Source organism: Acomys russatus, chromosome 23 (assembly GCF_903995435.1).
Source record: "Acomys russatus chromosome 23, mAcoRus1.1, whole genome shotgun sequence".
Classification (NCBI taxonomy): Eukaryota; Metazoa; Chordata; class Mammalia; order Rodentia; family Muridae; genus Acomys; species Acomys russatus.
Window position 1 is genome coordinate 8,858,734 of NC_067159.1, and position 26,246 is coordinate 8,884,979.

The 26,246-nt window shown below is 40.1% G+C and overlaps 1 protein-coding gene across 2 annotated transcripts in view; it reads right to left on the reverse strand.

Moving 5' to 3' along the window:
* Positions 1–26,246, reverse strand: part of Rap1a (RAP1A, member of RAS oncogene family) — a 76,563-nt gene that overhangs the window by 17,741 nt on the left and 32,576 nt on the right. Inside the window, exons 1-2 of one of the 2 annotated variants that reach the window (XM_051165850.1) lie at positions 10,180–10,202; positions 1,512–1,595 (exon numbers count right to left, since the gene is read on the reverse strand). In XM_051165850.1, the coding sequence (XP_051021807.1) occupies positions 1,512–1,568 (57 nt within the window). In that variant the 5' untranslated portion in view covers positions 1,569–1,595; positions 10,180–10,202. Of the gene's footprint in view, positions 1–1,511; positions 1,596–10,179; positions 10,203–26,246 lie in introns of those variants that run through there. The other variant, XM_051165849.1, reaches the window with a different exon arrangement.

Consider the following 26,246-nt stretch of genomic DNA (forward strand, 5'->3'; position numbering starts at 1 on the left):
AACTAAGGCAGGGGGATTACCAAGTTGAAGGTCAATCTGGACTAACAAATGAGACCCTGTTTCTATCCTTCCCCATCCTCAAAATACAGGCATTTGAAAAATCATTTCCAGAGAGATGTTAACTTATATTCCTAACAGGCTAACAGTAAAGAATTCTAATGAAATTAAGTATGATTGATACATTCATGACAATTAAAATCATACCACAAGCCTCTTTTAAACTCTTAAAAAGTAATTTGTGTACCTGATGTATTTCCCTTGAGCAACTTGAGTATATCTTGTAAGTGTAAGACCTTGCTTTTCTAGTCCTTATTCTTAGCTTCCAGCTTCAAGTCTACCTCCTATTTAGTCTTCAAGCATCTACAGTCTCCAGAAGAGACATAGCTCTATCATGGCCCTAATCCAAGCACCAATAAGCAATCTAGTGTACTTAACTAGCTTCCAACTTTCTCCCCCTTTTCTAAATGACAGAGTTTAAGATCTACTTGTTAAATAAAGCATTTAGCTAACTCGTGCGCTTCATAGCACCCCCAGAAACCCTACATTCTGTGCCTTATTGTTCTTGGACCTTAGTTGCAAACTTTAAAAACATATTTAGTTTATAATAATTTATTCATAGTACTTTCCAATTGTTAGTTATTCCTTTCCTTGTATGTTCCCATTTCCGCCCTCCCTCACTCTTTTGTCCTATTCCCCTCCCCTCGACCTCTGACAGAAGAGGCCCTTCTCCTCAACAATATGACCACAGCCTATCAGGTCTCATCCAGATAGCCTGCTTCCCCTTCCTGTGTGTCTGCTGGGCCTCCCCACCAGTGGAAAATGATCAAATGGGGGGGGGGGGGGAGGAGCCGACACACCAAAGTTCATGTCAGTCCCTGCTCCCCCCACAACCATGGAGAATGTGCTGTCCATTGACTACATCTTAACAGAGGGGGGTCTAGGTTTACTGCACAGTCATCTTTCAGTCATGTGGGCGCCCATCGTTCTGCCACCTCCCTTTCTCCCACTTACTCACCCCTAGCATGGCCTTTCTTGCAGTTGTCAAAACGAAGGGCCACTTGTCAGTCTCTCCCTTAAAAGTTCAAATTTTTCCTTCAGAGCATCAAGTAGTTCTTTAATTGTGTATTATTACATCTCTTTTTCTGCTATATTGTAAACAACACGAGAGGCTTTTTGCATGGTACCTCATATATGCAAAAAGTAACTTTTATTCCATGTAAGCTTGGAGTCAGGCTAAGGAGAATCTACTCTGCTACAATCTGTAACGCTTTCTCACAATGGAATGTAAATCTCCTTGACAATGAAAACTATACTCCACGCTGAATCACAAATACTGGTGGTCAGTATACAATTAAGTGACTTGCCAGTCAAAAGCTATACGTCTTTGGCCACAAAGAGCAGGTTTATAAAGAAGAATGCCTTTTTCCTTAGTGACTAGGAGAATGAACACGAGTGAATGCCCACACCCTGTGTGTTAACACAGATTAGGTATAGCTGGGTGGCTAACTTACCAGAGCAGACTTCCCCACGCCTCCTGAACCAAGGACCACTAGCTTGTACTCACGCATGGTGTGCTCTGTTTAAATACTGACAACCTAAAAAGCAAAAAATAAAAATTTACAAATATACAAAGAATGTGTTATCAAATACTGGATTTTTCTTTATTTTTTTTTCTTTTGGCACTATCTAGCCAGAACATAAAGGCTGTTCGGCAAAAATCATACAGTTTTCAATAACAGCTTTATAGGACCTGTGCCAGACATGTTAACTAGCTGAAGATGATCTCTGACTAGGTATCAATTATTAAGCCTGTTCATGTTACTTTGAAAAGTGATTAGAAAATAAGACATTAAAGTCAATATAGTCTTAAAACTATAATCATGAACCTAATTATTTGCAAAACTATAATTTAGAGCTTTAATATAATCTACATGCTACTTTTGCTTAAAACATACAGTAATTCTGTAATATGTTATTTATTGTTACATTATAGCTGAATTGTGTAAAATGTCAGCTAGAAAATTCTTAGGATATAAATAGTAGACGAAAAGGCATTGTTAACCTGTATCAGCAAGGATTAGTAAGCACTCCCTAAGATCCAAAGAGCAGAAAAAAAAAATAAACAGATTATAAGCTTATCTTACAAAGTAAAAGCCAGGAAATAATTTCCAATGGTCAATATGAAATAACAAAGGTAAGAATTTTCACCCTATGAAAACTGCTAGAAAACTGGGCAAAAATATATGAGATTTTAGACAGTGGAAAATAAACAACATAGGACGGCAACATGTGGAAGAGAAAGACATGAAGTGACTCACAGCTCCTTGGCTGTCTCTCTGAAGATAATTTTCAGGTTGTGATACAAGGAGAAAGAATTCAAGCAGCTTTGGAAACACACCAGAGGAAAAGGATCTAGGCAATGACAATTCCAGAAATCTTCAGCGGGATCACTTGAGTCTGGGAGCAACAGGAAGTCAAGCTCTCACTTAATGACTAACGGGGAGCAGATGGGAAGCTGCTAGTTATACCTAGTCTTCTGGTTTATATGCATGCTCTACACGGAGACACTGTTGTTCTCAGCATCATTAAATTCCATGTACTATCAAGAGCAATTCACTTGATAATATGCTCCTTAGAAGTGTATTAAAAAGACCAGCAAGCATGTAGATTGAATTCCATGAGACAAAGCAAAGAATAAGAGACCTATCTCCTGCTGAAGCACCAGGGTTCACGTGGTGGGAGTTCTTCCTTGGCGAAACAGCAGCATCCACTAGACACCTCAGAAATTTTACACTTCAGTAGAAAATCTAACAATCCCTTAGTGATATTTTTCACGTTTTTTAACATAGGGATTTTTTTTTTTTTTAAGCTATGGTTGATGGGGTAGCTCACACCTTTAACTCCAGCACTCAAGTGGCAGATCTCTGAGTTTGAGACCAGTCTGGTCTACACAGTGTGTTTGATGCCAGCAAGGGCTACATAGTGAAATCCTGTCACACAAACAAAAAGTTTTGGAATGTGAAGTTCAGCATAGACTAGTACTTGCAAAGGCACCTGACCTATTATAGTTTACATTTTATGTAGTTACAGTAAGAGAGAAAACGGTTTTGTTTTCTTTAAGTTTCACCTTTTATGAGCATGGGTATTCTGCTTGGTTGCGTGTCTGTGTACTACATGTGTGCCTGGTGCTCACGGAGCCAGAATAGAGCACCAGATGTTCTGGAACTGGAATTATAGATGGTTGTAAGCCACCACAAAGGTGTGTAAATCAAATTCAGGTCTCTGCAAGAGTAGCCAGTCCTCTTAGCCTCTGAGCCACCTCTCCAGGCCTGACACAGTGATTTTTCTTCATGTTAATATGATTACTTTTATATTATAGAACACGGACTGAAGAAAGAACAGATCAGCAATAAAGGAGTTTAGTTAGGGAGCCACCTGAGTAGCTCAGTGAGACCTGATGAGATCTCTGCAGCCGCACTAGGGCTGAGAAGGGGACAGTGCTGCTCTCAAGGGTCAAGACGCTAACTGATCAGAGATGATTACTGAGGAGAAAGAACAGCAAGAGTAACTTCTAGGTATCTTGATTGAGCAAACGAGGATGACAGGACACTTCCAAGTGAGGCAGCTTCATTGCTTGGAGATTTTGATAGCTATTTTTAAAACTCATGTTTGGAAGGGCCTAGAAACGTGGTGACAATTAAAATCACAGCAGTATATGAAATCAACTAAGGATCATTCAGTGAAAAAAGGGGAAAGCTAAAGAGGAGGCTTGCAGACATTTAAAAAAGGTGAGGTGTGATAAGCCCTAGTGTGACAAACATGCGTAGGTATCCTCCCTTTGTATGAGGTGCTCCTCCACTTACCAGAGAACACCACTGATGGCTAAATACAAAAGCAAATTGCTTCAGGCACAGAGACCGGTCTATCCTTATCCAGACCTCTTAGAGATTGTGATCATCACAACAGTGTGTGAACTAGTTAGTTCTTGAATGTATCTTTCATGAGGTGGTCACAATATAGCAAACAGTGAACTTGTTTATGGTCCTCAAATGCTCTGGGTTTTTAGGGAGCAAGAGTTAGGGAAATAGCTCAGAGATGATCAAGTTACTTGGGTGGATTCCCCAACAACAGAATAGCTAGCTTCGACTCCCTAACAGAACGGCTAAGACATCCAACTTTCAAAGTCCTTTCCACATGCTGCACATACAAAACGTGGGCTGTGCCCATACAGAAGAAGAATAAAATAGCGTGTACAACAAGCATGGACGTAGAGGTTATCAGTAACTGGTTAATGTTTTCTTTCTAAAGGGAGTTACTTGTAACACATTACTGCCAAGTAAGAACACCACTTTATTCTTCCAAGCAAACTATGTCTTTTTGTGGAAATCTCTTGTGTCCTACACTTCCAACAAGCAACAGGAAATACCTTACTTCAGTTAAGACTACTGACAAATACATAGGACAGGACACACAGGGTACTCTATTTAAGACTTAAGTCAATCTTGACTCCTTAACGCTATGGCTCAAGTTCTAAAAATAGTTTTTCATTGTTCCTTCAGCAAAACTAGTCTTACAAAATAACTTAACTTGCTTGCCTCTACAAAGATAGAAGCTTTCCCTAAAAATTGAATCTAAAATATAAATTTCAGTAAAGGAAACCATGTATTTGGGATAGGTTGAGAAATTTTAAACATGAGCTGAATTTTAACACTAGGAAGCTCAAAGGTGCTCTTCCAGCGACTGCCTGTCACCTTCTACCGCATCCACTCACTCATGCACAGGCAGTCTCAGTCTGCAGGCCTAGCTGACACGGTGCAAGCTATGCAGACAACGGCTAGCCGTCAACACTGAGATCTGCTGGCCTCTGCCTCTGGATTGCTGGGAGTAAAAGTGTGTGCCACCACACCCTGCCACATGCTTAAATATTTGCTGATTTCAGCAATTTTATGTTTGTTTATTTATTATTTTATTTAGTTTTGAGATAGCGTCTCTCTATTATGTAGCCCTGGCTGCCCTAGAACTCACTCTGTAGACTATGCTGGCCTCAAACTCAGAGATCCGCCTGCCTCTGTCTCCCAAGTGCTGTGATTAAAGGTGGTGACCACCATACCCACCACACCTGAGCCAATATTTTAAAACTAGTAAGTGGGGCAGAGGCTGGAGCTCTCTGAACACATGGCATGCAACTCTGAGTTGGATTTTTAGCACTGCAAAACAAAATGGAGCAAAACTTTGACAAGTGGCCACAGCATGTTTCAGGGAGGGAAAAATGCATACAGGAACCATGAAAAGATTTAACTTTCTAGAACAACCATCTTCATAGGGTAACATAAGGAAAACTGCAGTTTTCTGATATGAAACGGAATAACTATTACCTCACTGAAAGCATTCATCTTGAAACCCTCTTTTCTTGTAGTTTCTAATACTCTCCAGACTAGCACACTTGGGAAAGAGAGTGTATACAGTGCATACAAGCTGGGCAGACCAGAAAGTAGTCATGTGCTGTAAGTGGCAGACCGGGTCTCAGAACACTTTTCATGGTCACCATGTACCAAATTCCAAAGATGCCCAAGTCCCTTATACGCCACAATAACTGCATATAAACTACATATATCCTTCTATATACTTTAAGTCATTTCTAGATTATTTGTAACACCTGATAAAATGTAACCATTATGACCAAAATGTCAATGTTGCATAAGTCATTGTTATTTAAGTTCTGATATAACAAGAAAAAACCTGCACACTTTCAGTAATTTTTCTCTCTAAATATTTTTTTTTCATGGTTGACTGAAGCTACGAGTACAGAACCTAAAGGTACAGCATGCCAACTGCATTTCATCAGACTACATGGCCTAAAAGAACCTGTAAAATATTGACTACGTGGCTCCTTAAAGGAAAAGTTTGCTAATCCTTGCTCCAGTTCATCAGAGGAAATACTAATATATCTGGAGGACTGGACAAGAAAAGAGTAGAAATGTTAAAACAACATAAAAGAAAAAGAAATTGACTGGGTGGTGGTGGCGCACGCCTTTAATCCCAGCACGTGGGAGGCAGAGGCAGGTGGATCGCTGTGAGAGCAAGTCCAGCCTGGTCTACAAAGCAAGTCCAGGACAGCCAAGGCTACCACAGAGAGTCTCTGTCTCCAAAAAACAAACAAACAAACAAACAAAAAACCAACAACAAACAACAAAACCGACCAAACAAAAATAAACAAAAAACCCCCCCAAACCAAAACAACCACCCCAAAAGAAATTAAATGCAATAATTACTGTCTGCCTACTATGTACAAAATATTGTGTTAAGCACTTTATATGTGTTAATGTTTTTAATTCACACAGCAGTCTTAGTATCCTCATTTTTATCCCAATTATCCTCATTAAAAAAAAAAAACAGATTTACTTTTCTGTGTAAGGGTGTTTTGCCTGCGTGTGTGCGTGTGCACCATATGCGTACAGTATCCAAGGAAACCAGCAGAGGGCAATGGAACCCTGGGACAGGCATTATAGACAGGTGTATTACTTTCATTTTCACAGATCAGTCAGAGGCTAACACTAAGCAAGCTCTTCAAAGGTGGAGGGCTGATTTCATTTAGACAAGAAAGGACAACCACAGATCTCAGAAAACTGAAAGAGAAAAACATTTAAGAGAATAACAAAACCTAAAAAAAAACAGTTAAGAGACCCCTGTGAGGGGCTGTAAAATAAATATGTTTAAAGACCTTTCAAGGTTATAGTGCTTATTAAAAAAAAAAAAAAAAAAGACAAAACCTTTTGGCAACTTTTTTGGGTTTTCTGGTTTGGGTTTTCAAGACAGGGTTTCTTTGTGTACCTCACTTTGTAGACCAGACTGTTCTTGAAGTCAGAGATCCACCTGCCTCAGCCTCGGCAAGTGTTGGGATTACGTACAGGCGTGAGCCACCATGACCGGCTGTATTGCCAACTTATAAAACATGATTATCTATATAAAAAGTTGGTAGATAGGATGAAGAGAAAAGCATGGTTTAAACTAAGAGTAAGTTACTGAGTTTATATGCTGAGCCCAGAGTGTGGAGGAAAAGGACACAGACAGGGAGCACACAGTAGTAAGCGCTGTGACTCGAGGATCTGCCAGTCTTACCTGTTGGAAGAGTAATCTTCCATTTTGTACCTTAAGAGTATAATACTTGGGTTGAAGAGATGGCTCAATGGTTGAGAGCACTGGCTACTCTTCCAAAGGAGCAGGGTTCAATTCCCAACACCACTTAGCAGCTCACACCTGTCTGTAACTTAAGACATTCTCACACAGACATAAACGCAACTAAAACACCAATGAACATAAAAAAAAAAATTATAAAAAAGAGAATATTTGAGAAGTAGGACTGAATCATGAGGGCTTCGATCATTAACAAAGAATTACTAGCAAGTCATGGTGGCGTACGCCTTTAATCCCAGCATTTGGGAGGCAGAGACAGGCGGATCCCTGTGAGTTCGAGGCCACCCTGGTCTACAAAGTCCAGGACATCCAGGGCTATTACACAGGGAAACCCTGTCTCAAACCCCCATCCCCAACCCCCAAAAAGAAATTACTTATTGTCTGAGGATTGGCTTTGCTATATAAAAGTTTTCATTTTGCTTGGGAAAAAATTTCAAGTCTAAACAAGTATGGAAAATATAATGGCAACAAAACTAGATGCGCTGGAATGGCTCAGTGGTAAACGACACACGCTGCACGAGCATGGGGCCTGAGCGTAGATTCCCAGCACACACAAATGAAAAGCCAGGTGTGCTGGTGTGGGTCTGGTGGCACATGCCTGTTAACTCCAGTGCCAGGAGGTGGGGATGGGCTGAAGGGGAGCTGGAGGGAAGGCGATGAGAGGCCAGGTCTAAGGGCTGCCTGGCCAACCAGCTTTGTGTTAGTTCCAGTTCAGTGTTAAACTATGCCCCCTCTAAGTAAGGTGGAGAGCAATAAACGCAGATATCTGATATTAAAGTCTAACTCTAGCCTAGCTAAGCACACTTGCACCCTACACACGCGCGCGCGCGCGCGCGCGCACACACACACACACACACACACACACACACACACACACACACACACGAAGAGCAAAGAGTAAAAAAATTCATTCAACCAGATTCAGAAACTGAAAAATCAACAATGCTAGGTATAAACTGTCCCACCCCACCCCCAATGCAGTGCTGATGACACTATCTTAAATAGAAGGACTCTAACCTGGTAAACTGGATTGTTATATTGGGTAAATAGAAGCTTAAAGTAAACACTCCTTAGGAATCTCTGCTAGGCAGGTGCCTATCAAGAAGGCCACTACCTCTGGTGAGGGCAGCTATCTGCACAGCCTGCTTGCTTTCCGCACACCTCTGCCCTCTATTCTCAGGGCAGACTGGCAGCATCCCCCACTGAGCCCTTCTTTCTACCCACAGTGTTGCAGTTCGGTGGTTTCACTGCACCCTCACTTACAAACAAGTGATGGTAAACGAAGTTGTTGAGAACAATGCAAAAGGGGTCAGTAGTCCTAACACAATGAAAACAAGCCACATTTTGTTAACTACATATGGTGAACATTTATTTTATGAGAAGTCAATGTTGACAAATACAACACCTAGAAAATAATATACTTAACTTATATGTAGCAAACTTGCACAAAGAGTATAGATTTTTTTTGTGTATGTCTTTTCCTGCTTTAAAAATTAAAACTAATATATAAGAACTTCTTTAGTAACAAGCCACTAAAACCATAACTAGAAAGGGTCATGGAGCCTCCTGCGAATTCTACTTCACACAATAGTCCACTCCACTTCTGGGCAGCTAAGTTGTTCTAAGTTCTTTCCTCTGCTCTGGGCCTTGTAGTGGCTGCTGGCTGGTTCCAGTTCTGCCTACCACTATAAATATAACAAAGAGAATTCCTTCTCCATTTCTATGCTTTAAACATTTCAAGTTTTTTGTTTTGTTTTATTTTCTTAAATCCTCTGTAGTAAAACAGTCTTCCTTTCCTAATGTTTTAAAACATGCTTCTGTTACCACTCTGGTCTCTTCTGTAAAAGCTCCAGACTCTCTTTTTTAAAATACATACTTTGTGCTTAGGATGTAGCTCCGGGGCAAGGTCGTTTGCATACCATTCACAAAGTTCTGGGCTCAGTCTCCTACGGTGCACAAACAAAAACCAAAACAACAACAACACTATCCCATGGTGGCTTAGCAAACACTGCTGGGAGTTGGGAGTCCTGCCTTTAACATAAAGAGTGGTCACTATCACCTCAGTCACTTGAGTGTTTTCCTCTATATTTCTAAATAAGATTTATGAGGTTGCTTCTTCATTTTTGGTTCTAGGTATCATGGTAAGAGTGCCTGTCTACAAAGTGCTACAGGCTGAGAATCCCTCCTTCAAAGTACCTTGGCACACTGGTGCTTCAGACTCTGGACTGTGAATTTGCACCTGTGGAATTTGGAGCTCTACTACTCAGCCCTCTTAAGGAAATTAGCTCAGAAGGGAAAGGAGAGGCTAGTGACTGTGTCTGGGCTTTTGTTTTGTTTTTAAGGGAAAAGCACTAAATGATAACTCATTTTTAGTGCCATCACTTTTTGGTACAGGGTTAGAACTCTTAGCAGTTTCCTATGATCTGTGAGCATTTTTCTGCATTTCCTTATATATGTATTAACTAGAAACACAAATTATACTGTTTTAAAGAAATATATCCATCTATATTATCTATATTATCTAAATAAACCTTTGTCAAAATCTTTAGTAAGAGGCCAGTGTATTGGCACATATCTTTAGTCCCAGCACTTAGGAGGCAGAGGAAGGTGGACTGAAGGCCACTTGGTCTACATAGCCAGTTCCAGGCCAACCAAAGTTACATAGTGAGATCCTGCCAAACAGACAAACAAACACCACTTGAATGATAGTTAACTCACTGATTAAATCCTTAGAATTTTCAGATTTTCATAGGTAACAGTAAATTTTTTGTTGAGTTTGACAAGTGATCTGGAAAGCTTTAACATATTATATGAGAATAAAAAATTTACCACTGAATTTATTCAATGACCAAAAATGTTATTGTGTGTGATAGTTAATCTTTATTGTCAACTTGACTGGGTCTTCATAGCACTGGGTAGGCTAAGGGTAATTTCTTAGAAGTTTTAAGTAAGGGAGAAACCCTCCCTCCCTTTAGTGGGCAGTACCTGCTGGCAGAGGCTCAGATATAAGGAGGTCCAAAACTGTTGCTTTTGCCCCTTGTGGACTGGTGCATGGACTCTGCTGCCATCTTTTACTGACATCAGAACTCAGGCTCTTGTGTTGCTACATGGACTGAAGACCAGTGGTTCTCCAGGAATCTTCCAGGCTTTCAGTGCCAAATTGGGTCAGATGAGGCATCTACCTTTGTAGATTTATCAGCCGTAAGGCTCTCGGCCTCTCCAGTACCTAGACACACATTGTTGGACTAGACACCATGTATCACATAAACCAATCTAGTGATGTTTTTTGTAATATATATTCATTCTATGGTTTTGTTCCCCCAGGGACCCCTAATACAATCTTAATCTCTCTCTTGTACTTCTGGTGTTTTTTCCCATCCATCTATCTATCCATCCATCCAGCCATCCATTCACGACCCACTGAGTTTAGTTAGGACTGGCTACATGGGCACAGAAGAGGGGTTACTTACAGAAACATGAGTAGCTTTCCAGTGGCTACACCACTGAAGACAGTCTTCCCCATCCTCAGCAACTATGAACTACTTATAGTGTTTATGACTGTTTCTGGTTTCTAAGACAGGATCTTGTTCTGTAGTACAGGCTGGTCTAAAATGCATAGTAATCTTCCTGCTCTGGTACCTAAATGCTGTAGCTATAGGTAACTGCCACCATGTTTGGCCTCTTCTCCTATAATGGACTCTCCATCAGGGTTTATCTCTAAATTTTATCTTCTGTAATCTTTCCTTGGGATTATCTAATTAGTGATAAACAGTACCAATTTTTGTTTTAAAAGTTATGTTGCTCTTCATTACCACCAATCTTAAAAGATATTTTAGCTTTAATAGATGCTACTTTCAATACATGGATGGTAGTTAACTAGTCTGCTGCCTTGGTTTCTATTTTCCTTTCACTAACTCAGCTATTGTAATGGTAGCTCTTTTCAAAGTAATACGTTTTTCCCTCTGGCTATTTTAATTCTGGCTTTAATTGAGCTGTTTCAGCTTGATTTCTATTTTATTTGCTTAGATCTAATGTCTTCAACTAGTTTTTTTTTTGTTGTTGTTGTTTCATTTTTGCTGTTTTAGAAATAGTCAATATTAATCCCCTTAAATATTATGTCTACTTAAGTTTTCCTCATATCTAGAGCTCTGGTCAGAAAACTGCTAAGCCTCTTCCTGTATTTGGATGTAGTCTAAGCTGCTATAATGAGAACATATTGGGGTTGGAGATTTAGCAAGTGCAAGGCCCTGGGTTCAGTCCTCAGTCTAAAATAATAATAATAATAATAATAATAATAATAATAATAATAATAATAATAATAATAATAATAATAATAATAACAACAACAACAACAACAACAACAATTTTTTAAAAAGACATATAGTGTCTTAAACAATATTCAAACCTCCCCAACCCTGCTTATGTAGTTGAAGGCTTCTTTGGCAGTAATGCAAGCCAAATTTTTATATATTACTCTGTCATTAGTAAAGCATTACCTTCTATAAACATGTACTCCCCAAATAGCTCACCAATCATGCTACATTCCTGTCAGTCCATGGGTCAGAAACATGAAAAGAAAGGCCATACTTTTCCTCCTTATGCATAACCTAGAAGTGGCACAATTTCTCACTTGCATCCCTAATTGCTAAGAGCATATCACAAGGATAGAGTTCACTTCCTGGAAGGCAATGGCATGAAGTGTTAGCTGGGCAGCAAAGCATTCAGTTAGCACATCCATTCATTACTGGAGGGAAAAAGTATCAGAAAAATAGCACTTTTCTGCCATAAATTTGAAATCTTCTTCTCTTACATATTTCTATCCTTGTGTCTTTTAGTTAACCTATTTAACAGATTCTCTTCTTGCTCACTAGTTATCTAATATAGCTTGTCTATTTAAACTTATCTTTATTTATGTAAATATGTTTACACATAACAATTTTATATATTTATAAACAAACATATTTAGCTTCTAAATCTTTTTCCCTTCAAAGACAACAGCAATACTTCATCATCTCATTTTCTTTTTCTTAAGTAGCACAATGAGACAGCTAGAAACCTCCACACAAGATTCACACTGGCTCATCTACTAACCATGACCATGTTACTTCCTCCTGTGCTACAGGTATTCACCTTAAGTGGTTCCTAGTTCACAGTTGTGAGAATTAATATGTGTCAAGGATTAGAATGTTGGGAAATTCATAGGAAGTTTAACAATGCTAATTATCATAATGTTAACATTTTTGTATTTTAAATTTTCCTAAATATCTGTTCCATATATAATAATGGCAAATTATAAAGTCAATGGTGGATCTAATTCAGCCATTGCTGTTGTGGTTGGTTCTTGTTTTCCGTATCGTTTTTCCTTTTCAACTGAGTTTTTTTCTTTTTTAATATATTTTATTAATTTATTCATATTACATCTCAATTGTTATCCCATCCGTTGTATCCTCCCATTCCTCCCTCCCTCCCTCTTTTTTTGTTTTCTTTTCTACTATGACACGTTTGCTTCTGTCATGGGGCTATCTCTGGCCGGAATTATTGTAAACCATATACTTAGCATGGAACTATCTACAAACTGACTTAGAGATACAAATCTCTCAGAGACTGGGTTATAACTATAAAATGTCAAGAGATAACTGCTCCTTTCCTCACTTCCACCATCAATTCAACTCGGTCAATTTTCCTTGTAATTGACCAGGGTTGGGGGCCATATAGACATATGATGAGCCATTTTCTAATAGGTTGAGTTAGCCTCTTCCTAGTATGTTTCCAAGACAATGTAAGGAGCCCCAGGAGTTAGGTAAATGGCCTCATGACAAAAACAGGTTGTGGTAGTTGTTCTGGCTTTCACTTCCTAACCTGTACACAGCCACTGTGGAGCTGGGGCTGGACTCAATGGCAGAATGCTTATGGACGATGTGCCTAGATCCAGGATCGATCTGCACCATACAGGAAAAAAGAAGTAATAAAATTTAAAATAGTTCCAGATATTAGAAAGATGAAAAAGACTGTATTTCCTGCCTTTTGAAGTTATTTTCATCAGAGGGATAAAGGAACTTATCATTTGAACATGAGTCCCCTAAGTTTACCCTTCAGAACCCTTAATATTTTTAGGCATTCCTACGTTGTAGCCAATTAAAAGCATGCACAGTTGCTTTAAAAAAAAAAAAAGATTTATTTATTTATTATTATGTATACAGGGTTCTGCCTGCATGCACACATGCAGGCCAGAAGAGGGCATCAGATCACATTATAGATGGTTGTGAGCCACCTTGTGGGTGCTAGGAATTGAACTCAGGACCTCTGGAAGAGCAGGTGGCACTCTTAACCACTGAGCCATCTCTCCAGCCCGCACATTTGCTTTTTGTTACCAAATGCTATAGCATGGTTCTCTGATACCTCTCAAACCTGAAATGTTCTGGTAAATTTTCTGGGTGAGAAATATACAGAGAAGTGGAAGAATTACACCCTTTGCAAAGAAGAATGTGCCACAAATTACAGCTTTAGTCCTAAGTGTTTCTTAGGTCATAACTGTATCTTTGCTTACAGATGCTATATGGTCAACATGCATGTCTTCACAAGTGAGCAGTCAAGAATCTACATTTAATGAGAAACTCCTTTGTAAGACTCTGAAGATGACACTGCATAGTTGATGTTATGGAAACACCATCCTAAGGTGATAATTTCATCACAAAGCAGTGCCTTGCATTTTATGTCACTGTTTTTGTTTTTGTTGTTTTTTTGTTTTTTTTTGCTAATTCACATATTCATCCCCTATCACCCTCTCTCTTGAAGAAACCCCTCTTCCCAATAATCTTATGTTAACGCCTTTGTTGGGGGGTAGCCAGAGTTTAATTAAGGTGGCTTGCACAAACAGTGGTTACTTACTGAAACACGGGCAACTACCCATTCCTACTGAGGAAAATGGTAGCCCTTCCTTCAGTTCCCATTAACTATCCATAGGCCCCCGGTAAGAGGTGAGAGGTGGCCCCTCCTCCACACATGGGGAAATGGTGATGACCCACTCCTGTCCAGTCTTGTTCAGGTGCCAACAGCTGCAGTGAAGTAATGGATACAATGGCCAGGTCATGTCCAGAAGTACTGGCTCTTACATTGCCCCTGCTCCCTCTTCTTGGCTGTGTCACTACCTTTTAAAGGGTAGAGAGTAAGGAAAGAGGACCACAGTGTTAGAATTATCTGGATCTCAGCTACAGAACTTTTTTTTTTTTTTTTAAACTACCAAGACAACAGTCTTAAACAGCCGTTACTATTCTTCTAGGACTTCTGAAACTGCCTTATAACTAGGTTACTGTTGATTATCTCCACAGGACTCTACATTGTAACCAGAATGATCTTTTCAGGATGTACACACATCTATTTTACCATGGTCACTGTCTGAGTTAGGACTGTCAACTTGACATAGCCTAGAGTCATCCAGAGAAAAGCCTTCACTGGGGAACCACCTAGATCGTCTGGCTTGTGGTCATGTCTGTGACGGACTGTTTTATTAACTGAAGCCCAGCCCACTGTGAGTAGCACCATCCCTGGACAAGTAGTGCTGGGGGTTTTACAGCAATGCTTGGCGAAGCATGAGCCTGCGAGCAATCCAGCAGCATTCCTCTGTTGCTCATCACTGGTTGTGAGTGAGCTCTCTGGGTGGAAGCAATGCTGCAATGAACAACCAGGGGTCCTGCCCCCGGGTTCCCACCGTGAGATCTTGCCATGACTTCCCTCAATGATGGACTGTGACCTGGAAGTGTACAACAAAATAAACCCTTTCTTCCCGTGCTGCCTTTGATCAGTGTTTTATCACACCAAGAGAAGAACCCATGACAGTTACCATTCTCCTTCGAGAATCAAGTGGCTTCCTTCTGTTCTTGGGATAAAGATTAAACCCAGGACAAGTTTAAAGCTCATGACAACTGACTCCTTTGCACTCTATCTTGCTCTGCACTCTGACTCCTTGCTCGTCACTCTGGTTCTCTCTTTGGTTCCTATGACCTGACACGCTTGCCTTTACCAAGGAATTGTACAAAAGCACAGCCATTTCTTTTTCCTGAAATGCTTTCTCCCTTCCTTCTCCACTTAGTTAATGCTGTCGTCCTTAGATCTCAGCATATTTCTTCCACAAGATACGCTTCCCAGAGCTGGGGGAATGGCTTAGGGGGCAAAGTGCTTGCCGTGCAAACCATGAAGACCTGCGTCTGAATCCTCAGAATCCATGTGAAGCTGGATACAGTCCTGTATTCATCTATAAGCCCAGTACTTCCACAGTGTGGACAGAGGGCAGAGTGGTGAATCACTGAAAGGCTGTGAGCCCTCTGACCTGGCGCCCTGCACAGAGACAAACAACAAAGAGACCTGCCTCAGGCAAGGCAGAAGGTGAGAACCCATGCCTGAGATTGCCCTCTGGCCTCCTCCATACTGAGACCCTGTCTCAGAGAGAAAAAGAACATTTAATTTCATTCTTAAACAAAGCAATCTTAAGGCATTATTTTAATAGCTAATTCTAGATTTGAAGTAGAGGAGCTGATAAAGATGTGCCACATGGCTGAGTACTGCACCATGTCATATACATATCCCCAAAATGATAGTTTTTGTATCAAGTAATATAAAATCTAATTTAGGAAAATTTTCATTCTGGATTTTTTTTTAATCCCTGAAAGACAACCAAGAAAACATTTTTTGTGAAATAACTTTAAACAGGTATGTTTTTCTTACTATGAATTTTCATGCTATGGAGCAAGTGAGTGGCCAAGATTGGTTTTGTCACTGTTTGTTTGCTTGTCTGAAATGACTTGCAACATATCCGAGGTTGGCTTCAAACTCCAGGTTTACAAGTGTGCATCACTAAACCTGCAGATAAACTGGTAACCTCAAACAACACCGACTTGGAAAAAAAAAAAACCTAAAAATGAAGGGCTGGGGGCACAGCTGCATGCCAAAGTCTAGATTTGAACTCTTACATGTCTTGTTTTAGTGTGTTAAAATGTTTCATTTACTACTGCAGGAGTTTAAGTTGTAGTAGGTGATCAAGGTTACATACTGCATCATTAGATCATTAGACTGGGCTGTTTTCTAGAAACAAAAATATGTTTAAAATGAAAATCTCAAATGTACTTTTTACATTAAATCAAATTACTACTCCAAAGTAAAATATATTTCTCTTACTAAAATGACTTAACATTCATCCACAAAGGATGATCTTTGTCAAGTGTCTACGACTGTAACTTTCCTTCTAAATGTCTAGTACTGGGAATACCTCTAGTTAACAGAAGGGAGAACAGTAACATATCCAAAAATATCCTGTACTCTGCCTTTGGGGACAACATGTGTTCTTGGATCTATGAGCTATCAAAGCCCAGTGCAACCTAGGAAACCATCACAAAGCGCAATGGCTGAGTGATGGGCATGAAGATGGGGCACAGTCAAGCAAGACATTTGTAAATGGGGCTGAAAAATCCTTGTGTGTGTATGTAAGCAACACAGGCCAATGCTGGTGTCTTCTACCACTTCTACAGTATGCTTTGAGAATGGCTCTCTCTAAGCCTGGAGCTCACTGGTTAGGCAAGACTAGCTGGCCAATGAACAACTGGGATCTTGTGTCTTATTCCCCAATAGGAAAGATTACAAGTATACACTGCCAGCTTAGCTTTTTCCACGGGGACAAGAGATCCAACGCAAGTCCTCATAACTATAGGACAGGGTCTCTACTGACTGAATCACCTCCTCAGTCCTCGGCCTACAACTTTAAGATTTAAGAAACTTTCAAGGCTGACCAAAACACTTTTTTTTTTTTAACTTTAAAAGATACACTTGCCCAGCTTAACTAAATTCTGCTAAGCACAGCTAAATATGTCTAATTCTGGAATCCACTGGTAGATATACTTCCATAAATGGGAGTACTTACTCTAATTTTGTCCCTTAGCAGGACTGCCAAATAAACTACATATTTATAATCTTAAAATGAAGCAGCTTGAACTTAGAGCCATTTGAAGGGGGGGGAAAGATCACTGTCACAAAGTTTCTGATTGATTAGTCTATTTGCTTTTTTGAGGCAGATATAGCTTGATATTAAACGGAGCTTTGCCCGGCCTCTTGACTGATAGAATTTTAGGCATGCTACCACACCCAGAAATATCTTATTTTTTAATATACAACTTCATTTCTTCTATTCAGCTGAACCTTGAGAAGTGAGGTTTTGAAACCATATGACCAGCAACAACTGAACTTTATACAGCATTATCATTTACAAAGTTTTTAAGTAATCCAAAAATTTTAAACATATTGTTGTCTCCATTATAAAATGGAAACCACAAAAGGGATTTTGCTTGTGTTATATGACAAGTGTAAAATAACTAGGAAGTCGTATCCAGACCATCTCTATGTTAAAGTGATATTATCTTTTCATTATATTATATTTTGTTACATAACAACAAAAAATAATACCAGAAAACCTTTCCTGAGTGCTTAGTATTCATAATAAGTGCATAATTCATAATAAGGGAGCCAAGGATATAGCTTAGTGACAATGCATCTGCTTAGTGTAGGCAAGGCCACTAGTTCAACACCCAGAGTCACCTGAGAAGGAGGAAGTCACAATAGGCTTAGGAGATAAGAGCTATGCTCAAGAGTTCATATCTAGAAGGAAAGCCATGATTCAAACTTGAACTGTTTCACTGGCTAACATGCCAACTTGCTTCTACTCGGATACACATGTACATGAACTCGTATCTACGCACAGGTTCACCTTTGGAAGGACACTGAGGAGTGGGGGGATAGGTAAAGAGTATGTATCACTGTGTCTTGTATGTATTACTTTGAAGGCCAGGAGATACAGGAAGTGTGAATAGAGGGGTAGAAAAGATGTGGAACTTAAGGGGGAAAAAAAGCGGATTCAAGAGATTTGGAATAGGCTAGTGAGCTATGACAAGTCAAGTGAGGGGGTGAATGACCACATACGATTTTTTAAAAGATCTTTTTTTAAATTTATGAATGCATGTATGTGTCTATATGAGCATATGGTATGTGTGTGCTGGTGCCTACAGAAACCAGAAAAGAGTGCAGGATTCCCTGGAGCTGGAGTTACAGGTGGTTATAAAACACCTGATGTGGGTGCTGGAAACTGAACTCTGGTTCTCCTCAAGAGCAGCAAGCACCACTGGCAACTCAGCCACCTCTCCAATCCCATAGAGGGTGTTTTTAACAGCAGGCTATCAAGTAACTGTGATCTGTGAGATCCTAAACCTGAAACAGTCATATCATGAGGACACAGTTTTACAGCAGGAACCCAAGAAAGAGAGCCGTATAAGCACTGTGCAGAATGGAATAAAGAAATGAGAAGCTGGAGGCAGGAGAGCAGAAAGGAGGCAAGGAAACCGTCTCCCCCAGCTACCTACTAACAAGTAATACATTTCTTAGCAGCTTCAAAGTCAACATCCCTCCCTAAAACACAGATTCCATCCTAGCACCCCAAATAATATTTGAGAATGGTAGATGTTCAATAAATCTTTGCTGCGTGAAATAGCTGAGGCTGGATTCAAAGCTAGACGGTCCAACACTCATGTCTATGACCTTTCCCATTGAGTTCCTAGTTCAATAACCTCGGCAGCCTTTGGAACAGGGTGAGGCTGGGCTGGGACTTGAGACAGTGGTTAATTTTTATCAGTTCAGCAACACCAGTGTGAACAACAAACAACAGAATATACACGCAATGCTCAATAACATTATTAATGTAGGAAATCTAAATCAGGGGGCAGCTTTAGGATGCGTATTAATTCTTAGCCTTCTTGAATTAAAAGGTCCTGAACTGGTCTTGATGGTGTTGGGAAGTTGGAGGCACTTTGCTGGCACCTCATGCAGGGTGGCAAGTGGCAACAAAGCCATGGGGGCGTGGTTAGTCAGCTTTTTTGAAGCTGAAAGGACAGACTGCTTGCAGGCTGATCTGGCTGGCATTCCACTAACTGGCATGATCCCCTGTCTCTGCATGTGAATACGGATACACAACATCTTCTTCAGGACATGGAAGTTTATTTTGCCCACTGAAGTTAATAAAACCCACAGCAGATTTGGATTCTTTTTCATTGGAGATGTTATATGGCAGGGGATACACTGCAGGAAATGAATGGTCTTAATAGCTAGGAATGAAGGAAACCAAAAACAGGCCTGGTTCATGCCACAGTGAATGACAACTAGGCAAGAGGCAGTTAGCATATACTCTAGGTTTTCTGACTATTCCCAATTGTGCTTTTGGTGTTGTCATTGAGAAAACATGTAGGACAAACGGTGACGTCAACACAGTAGCAATTGGAAACACGGCAGACCTGTTGTATAGAAGTCCCGTAGTGTTCCAGGAGCAGCACAAGGTGGTGTGGTTAGGAGCAACGCTTACCAGCTCAGTGTACTCTGGAATGAGGGAAACACTGGGATAACAAATGAGGCACTCCAGTAGTCATTCGGATCAACCCACAAGTCAGTCTGAAGCCTGCTGTCTCTCTTGGAGCTCCAAGTACGCTGAGTAACTCAGTGCTCTGGTTTGCTGCGCTGCAGGTGGCAGTAGTTGGGCAGGATCTCACTCCTTGCCCTCAGTGAGTTGCGGCCACTGAGTATGCATTCTCCTCTCCTTTGGAAATGACTTTCACACCTGTTCTCCCTCCTATCCACTAACCTGGAGAACACGCACTCTTCCCAGTACTCAGGTCATACTTCCTGTCAACACTTTTATCACCACATTTGGCTTACTTAACAATCTGAAACTGTAATGTTGCCTCATACTCCAAATAAAGGGTGAAAACAATACCCAAGTCTAACTGGGTTGAAAAGGAAAGCTGAATATGCCCCATATACCCATTAAATAAGATTACTTAGAGATGTTCATTTTGTGCCACAGGTTAAGAAACAGATAAAAGTGCACACAACTTTCTAGGAAGTATATTGAAAATCTATATTACACCAGGCAGTCTATTTTCTCATAGTGGAATCAATAGATTGTACAAAATTGGAAAATTCATTCTGGTGACTAGGAGATAAAAATTGCTGCTTGAGAAAGTTTATAAATAGATTTCATTGAAGGTTTACTAGTCCAACATTCTTTTTAGATGGTTATCAACAACCTGCCAAAACCCAACACCTAAATCACTGTCATCTGATTACAGCATACTTGATCTTTTCCCCTGTGGTGGTTTTAATTAGAATGGCCATTGTAGGCTCACATGTTTGAATACTGGGTCCCCAGTTGTTAGAACTGTTTGGGAAGGGTTAGGTGTGGCCCTGTTGGAGCAAGTATGTCATAAGGTCAAACTTTGAGGCTTCAAAACTCTCTATCTCTAATGCTCTTTCTTTCTTTCTGTTTTTTTCAAGATGAGGTTTCTTTGTTAGATTGAGCCCTGGCTGTCCTAGACTCGCTTTGTAGACCACGCTGGCCTCGAACTCACAGAGATCCACCTGCCTCTGCCCTTGAGTGCTGGGATTAAAGGCGTGTGCCACCACTCGTGACCTGCACTCTTTCTTGTTTTCTGAAATGTGAGCTCTCAAAGCTGTTCTCACCAACATGCCTGCTGCTCGCTACAATACATAAGCCCTATTAAACACTTTCTTTATAAGTTGCTTTGGTCATGGTGTTTTATCACAGGAAAATAAAAGTAACTACTACACACCCTCCAGTCTATTCCCCACCAAGAAGCTGGGATGATTTTCATAAAATGACAAATCAGCCACATAGTAACTGCCTCCTTAAAAACCTCCACGTGAGTAAAATGACTTAACAGCGATCAACATTGTTATGTATAAAGACAGGCTGAAATGCTAATAAGGCCTAAGAGGAGTCTGCAGAATTTGACCTCTAAATCTCATCCTAGACTTGTCTTACAATGTGCCCCCTAATTGTTTTTTTTTTTTTTCCACTTTCTTCAGTGTCCCATGCTCTCTCCTCTGCAGGTGAAGTGTTTAGTGAGGAGGTGGGGTATGCGTGCTCAGAGCCCTGGGTTCAATCCCCAGTAATATAAACAAACATTTTGGACACCAATGAAGCAGCAAATGGGGAAATGAGTTCATGAAGTATATGGTTTAACTTTTCAAAAGCAGTATTTTTTAATACTGAGTGTCTAGGGATAGGGATAATCTAGGCTAGGGATAATTAGAGAACAGAAGTATGCAAAAGAGAAGACTGGCGACTTCCATAAGAACAAGGGGGCAGGGAACCTAAAACTGGAGAGCAATGGGGGTTAACTACTAGGAGGTTCTAAACAGAGCTAAGCCTAGCCTTTCGGGCCATGTCAAGGACTTTTGGCTGTTAACTTGGCATGAGACAGGAAGCCACTGGATGACTCTGAGCCGAGGATGACAAGCTCCCTCTAGCTATGGAATAGATAAAGGGCAAAGGCAGGAAGAACAATGAAGGCAACCGCAAGCACCCAAGACACCACCGACCTAAGCAGCTGCAGTGGAGGTGGCAAGAATTAGTTTCCAAATATAGTTGAACATGAGGCCAAACAGAGGCGCTGGGAAGAGGGGGAGACTGCTAAAAACAAAATAAAACAAAACAAAAACCCAAACAGGATAAACACTAAACCACAAACTCAGAAAATGCAGAGGACACCAAGTAGGGTAAACATGAAAACATCTACTTAGGCAGATATTCAAACTGTAAGGAAATAGAACAAAGAGGTAAAAAATGGCCTAGGAAGGAGGAGCTAGGAAAAGAATTACATCAGGCTTCTCTTCCAACCACATATATAAAATGAAATGTTTAAGGCATTCAGACTTTGCTAAGCTACAATTCTGTATCTAGGTCAATGATCCTTCAAAAGGAGGAAGAAAAACTTCCACAAACAAACAAACAAAAAGGAAAGAACTGTAAAATTCTTCAGAAATGACAATGGTTTAAATCATAAACTTCACTTTTACTTTTCTTAGCCTAACAAATAGCATTTGCTGGAAATAAATACAAAACATACCAAAATGTAAAGAAACAAATCTCCCACATTTGCCTGTACTAATGGATGACTACATCTATCATCAGACAAAGCCAGTAAGAACAGAGTTGAGTGACCATTTAAAGAATATTTCACCCAACAAAAACAGATTGTACACTATTTTTCAGGGACTATAAAACATTTACTAACACAGGACATACTATAAATATAAGCCTCAATAAATGTAAAGGGATTTAACTCATACAAAATGCTTTTTATTTTCCACCAAACTGATGCTATGCAAACTGCTGTGTTCTGTTGTGTGCCTTGGGCTGTCTGCTGCTCTTTACCATCACTTTTCATTTTATTTCATGGTCTCCTGGCCTCAACACTGTAACTGATCTGGGAAGTTGGCTGGGTTACTAGAAGAAGGCATGATTTTCTTCCTGTTGAATTGGCCATAAGTCCAAGTAGCAGCTAGTTACCACCAAGATCTGAGTGCCATTTATTGTACCTTTAATGGATAGCTTGCTAGGCTAATTATTGTTTTGGCTCATAGGTGCCACAGCTGAGTAGGACTATTAATTGCTTCCCTTCCTTGGCAGCTTGCATAGGATTTCCTGGTCTGGAAGCTGGACTATAGAAGGAGGCTTTCAGGTTAGATCCAGCTCAAGTAATCCAACTCCTGTGTCCAAAGTATGCAGTGACTTATCCAGAATATGCAAAGAACTCAAAAGCAAAGGGTCTAAGGAAATAAATATCCCAATTTAAAAATGGCTAGGAATCTAAACAGAGTTCCTCAATAGAAGAAATAAAGATGGCTAAGAAAGACCACAAAAAGAAGTACTTCATTGTTCTCAGCAATTAGGGAACTGCCAATCAAAACAGCTTTGAAATTTCATTTTACCCAATCAAAATGACTACTAAAGTCAACAGAACAACTGACAGCAGATGCTGGTGAGGTTATGGGGAAAGGGAAACCCTCACTCACTGCTGTGGATGTACAGATTGGTACAGCCACTCTCGAAACCAGTGTGGAGAAGACTCAAAAACTAAAAGTCAGTCTACCCTATGGCCCAGCTATACCACTGTTTGGCAGATGCCCAGAGAACTTGACATTCTGTTCTACAGCTACTTGCTCCGCAGTGTTCAGTGTCAGAATAACGAGGAAATAGAACAGCCTAAGTGTCTTTTAATGGATGAATGTATAATGAAAATGTGGCACATGTACACATGAAATGTTATTTAGCTGTAAAGAAAAATGGAATCATGAAATTTGCAGGTAAGTGGCTAGACCTAGAAAAAAGTTACATTGAGTGAGATAACCCAGACTTGGAAAGACAAATACTACACTCATTTGTGATTCTTTGCTCCAAATCCTCAGATGTGAGCACAGAACACGAAATAACCACAGAAGCCAGCAACGTAGAGAGGGACATGGTGGGGTGGGTACCTGAGAGGAGAGTAGCAGGATTCAAGTAATACGAAGCGGGAAACAAAACTAGAAAGGCGTTCTGAGGGCCGATCTCTGTCAGACTTGGTGGCGAGAACCTTTATGCTCTGAGCCATCACACAGTTGATATGTCTTTGATACATAAAAGTTTTGACTTTTGACATCCAATTAATCTTTTTCCTTTTAGTGATTGTATTTTAAGTGTCCTTCCTCTGAAGTTATTGCGAACCTGTGTCATGCAGCTTTCTTCCATGGAACTGTAGTTAAACTCTCTTGGTCAGTGTGGACCCCAGTTAGTCCGTTATAATAATATACAGAATAGGATCCTTCCTTTGCAGGTGAACATCCAGTTTCCTAGCACTATTTATTGAGAAAAAAAAGATGCTCCTTTCCAGACTGACTGTGTCTGTCTCCTGTAAAACACAATTTGTTTGTGTGTTCACTTCCACTCTGTTAAGAATGTGAAGTCTGTGCCAGATGTGGTGGGGCATACCTCCAATCTCAGCACTTGGGAGGTACCGAGGCTGCACGTTTGATGCCAAGCTAGTCTACATAGTGAGTTTCAGTCTATCCAGAGCTATATAGAAAGACACTGCCTCACACAACAGCGACAAAATGCTTACTTCTCTTTTGATTTCTTTAAACCTTGAATTATTAGAAATACACTGTTTCCGAATATTTGGAGATTCTCATGGTATCTTCCTACTGACTCTAACTTTGACTCTATCAGGAAATGTTCTGTTCCATGGCAGCATTTTCTTTACTGTGCTCATGCTAGGTACATAGTTTCTTAAGACGATAAATATCATACCCTGAGAAGATAATAAATAAATGAAGTTTATATATAAAGTAACGAACATAAAGACTCCCATTATATACTCCGTAAACTGGAATTTTACAGTTCACTTATTTGAAAGACATTTAACTAGGGCCAGCTTACAGTTTCAGAGGTTTAGTCCATTATCGTCATGATGGAAAGCATGGCAGCATCCAGGTAGACACGGTGCTGGAGAAAGAGCTGAGAGCTCTACATCTAGATCCACAGCCAGTAGAAAGAGACAGTGGGTGTAGCCTGAGCATGTATGAGACCTGAAAGCCCATCCCCACAGTGATTTCCTCCAACGAGGCCACTTTGGCAAATGTGAAAGATCCAACAATTTTAGCTTCTTTGAAAAATGAGAAGCAGCTCACACAGTAGAAGTGACTATACACAGAAGCTGGGATACAGCAGAGTGAAAAGTAAGAGATGTCAGAGTTAGCCTACTACTCAGGAGAAGCTGCTGAACTTGTCAATGATGCTCAGCAGTAACGCTCAGTGATGCTGCCTGGTCTGCTGTTCATAAAACTCAAGAGCAAATGAGACGCACTATCACTCATATGCAATGCAGGAGGAAGTGTAAACCAAGACCAACTTCTTGTAATTAAAGTAAGTATAAACAAGAGTCCTCTGGGTTGTCATAATCATAACAATTATTTTCCCTAACCGTGTTTAAGACATTAAAAACAAACAAACAAAAACTAATCAGTACAGTGATTCTTTTTTTAAAAAAGCCCTTCTAATAAAGGAATGAAAATCAGCAAGCTGGTTTCATATTCTGAATGGCATAAAAATTAACTAAGTGCATAAAAGCACCAAGATCAGTACCCTAGCTCATAGAAATCTAATACTATACTCATTCTTTTTTAAAGTTTTGTTCTTTCTAGAAAAAAAAAGAAATACTGTTTTCAATATTCTCCCCCCCCAGATTTTCTTATTAAATATTTTTACATATACATTTATATTATTACACATATATACAATAAACTACCTATAGCGAGAAGAACCATGAAACAATCAGGAATTAAATAAATGTTACATTAATAGTGTTTTTGGCTATTTGTATTTGGCAGCCATGAAGAAAACATCTTTCCTATCTTGGTGAGTCTAAAATTCTGAATGTAAATCTGTTGGGGGATGGTCTCATGTACTCTGATGCTAATTACTGTTTGTTGTCTCTGTGACGCACCTTTTGATTAATAAAAAGCCATCCCATCTGGGCAGGGGAGAAGAGCTAGAGGTGTGGTGGGGGGGAGGGGAAGAGAGGGAGGAGAAGAAAGGGAGGGGAGGGGGAAGAGGAGAGAGGAGAGAGAGAGAGAGAGAGAGAGAGAGAGAGAGAGAGAGAGAGAGAGAGAGAGACTGAGACTGACTCTGCCATGAGGAAAAAGGAGAGAGACCCTGAGGAGGAGAGGAAGGCCGCCAGGGATGAGCTGGAAGAGAAGCACATGGCAGGCATGGATGGAGAATCGGCCCAGTTTTAACAGTATGTGGGATTATGGATGGGAGGTAGCTTGAAAGAAGTTATTGGAAACAGATGGTTTAGGATTGAGGCAGGGATCCCATGCCTGCCCCGCTATGGGAAGTAGTTTAGAGGATTAATGTCTGCTCTGCTCCAGGTTAACTAAGGCTATTTTAAAGTGTCTTAATTAATTGCTAGCTGGTAATACTAATAATATTGATATTTAAAAACAATATAAATCAACATCTATCATATCTTGTCATTATCAACTTAAAACATCTATCTAGACCTAAAAACATCTTGCCCCCTAAACAATTAAGCTTAATTGTAAAACTCAATTATCTGGTCTTCAACCCCATCAAAAATTGCCTGCTAAAACTTTCATGAGAACCAATCAATCGGTTCACATAC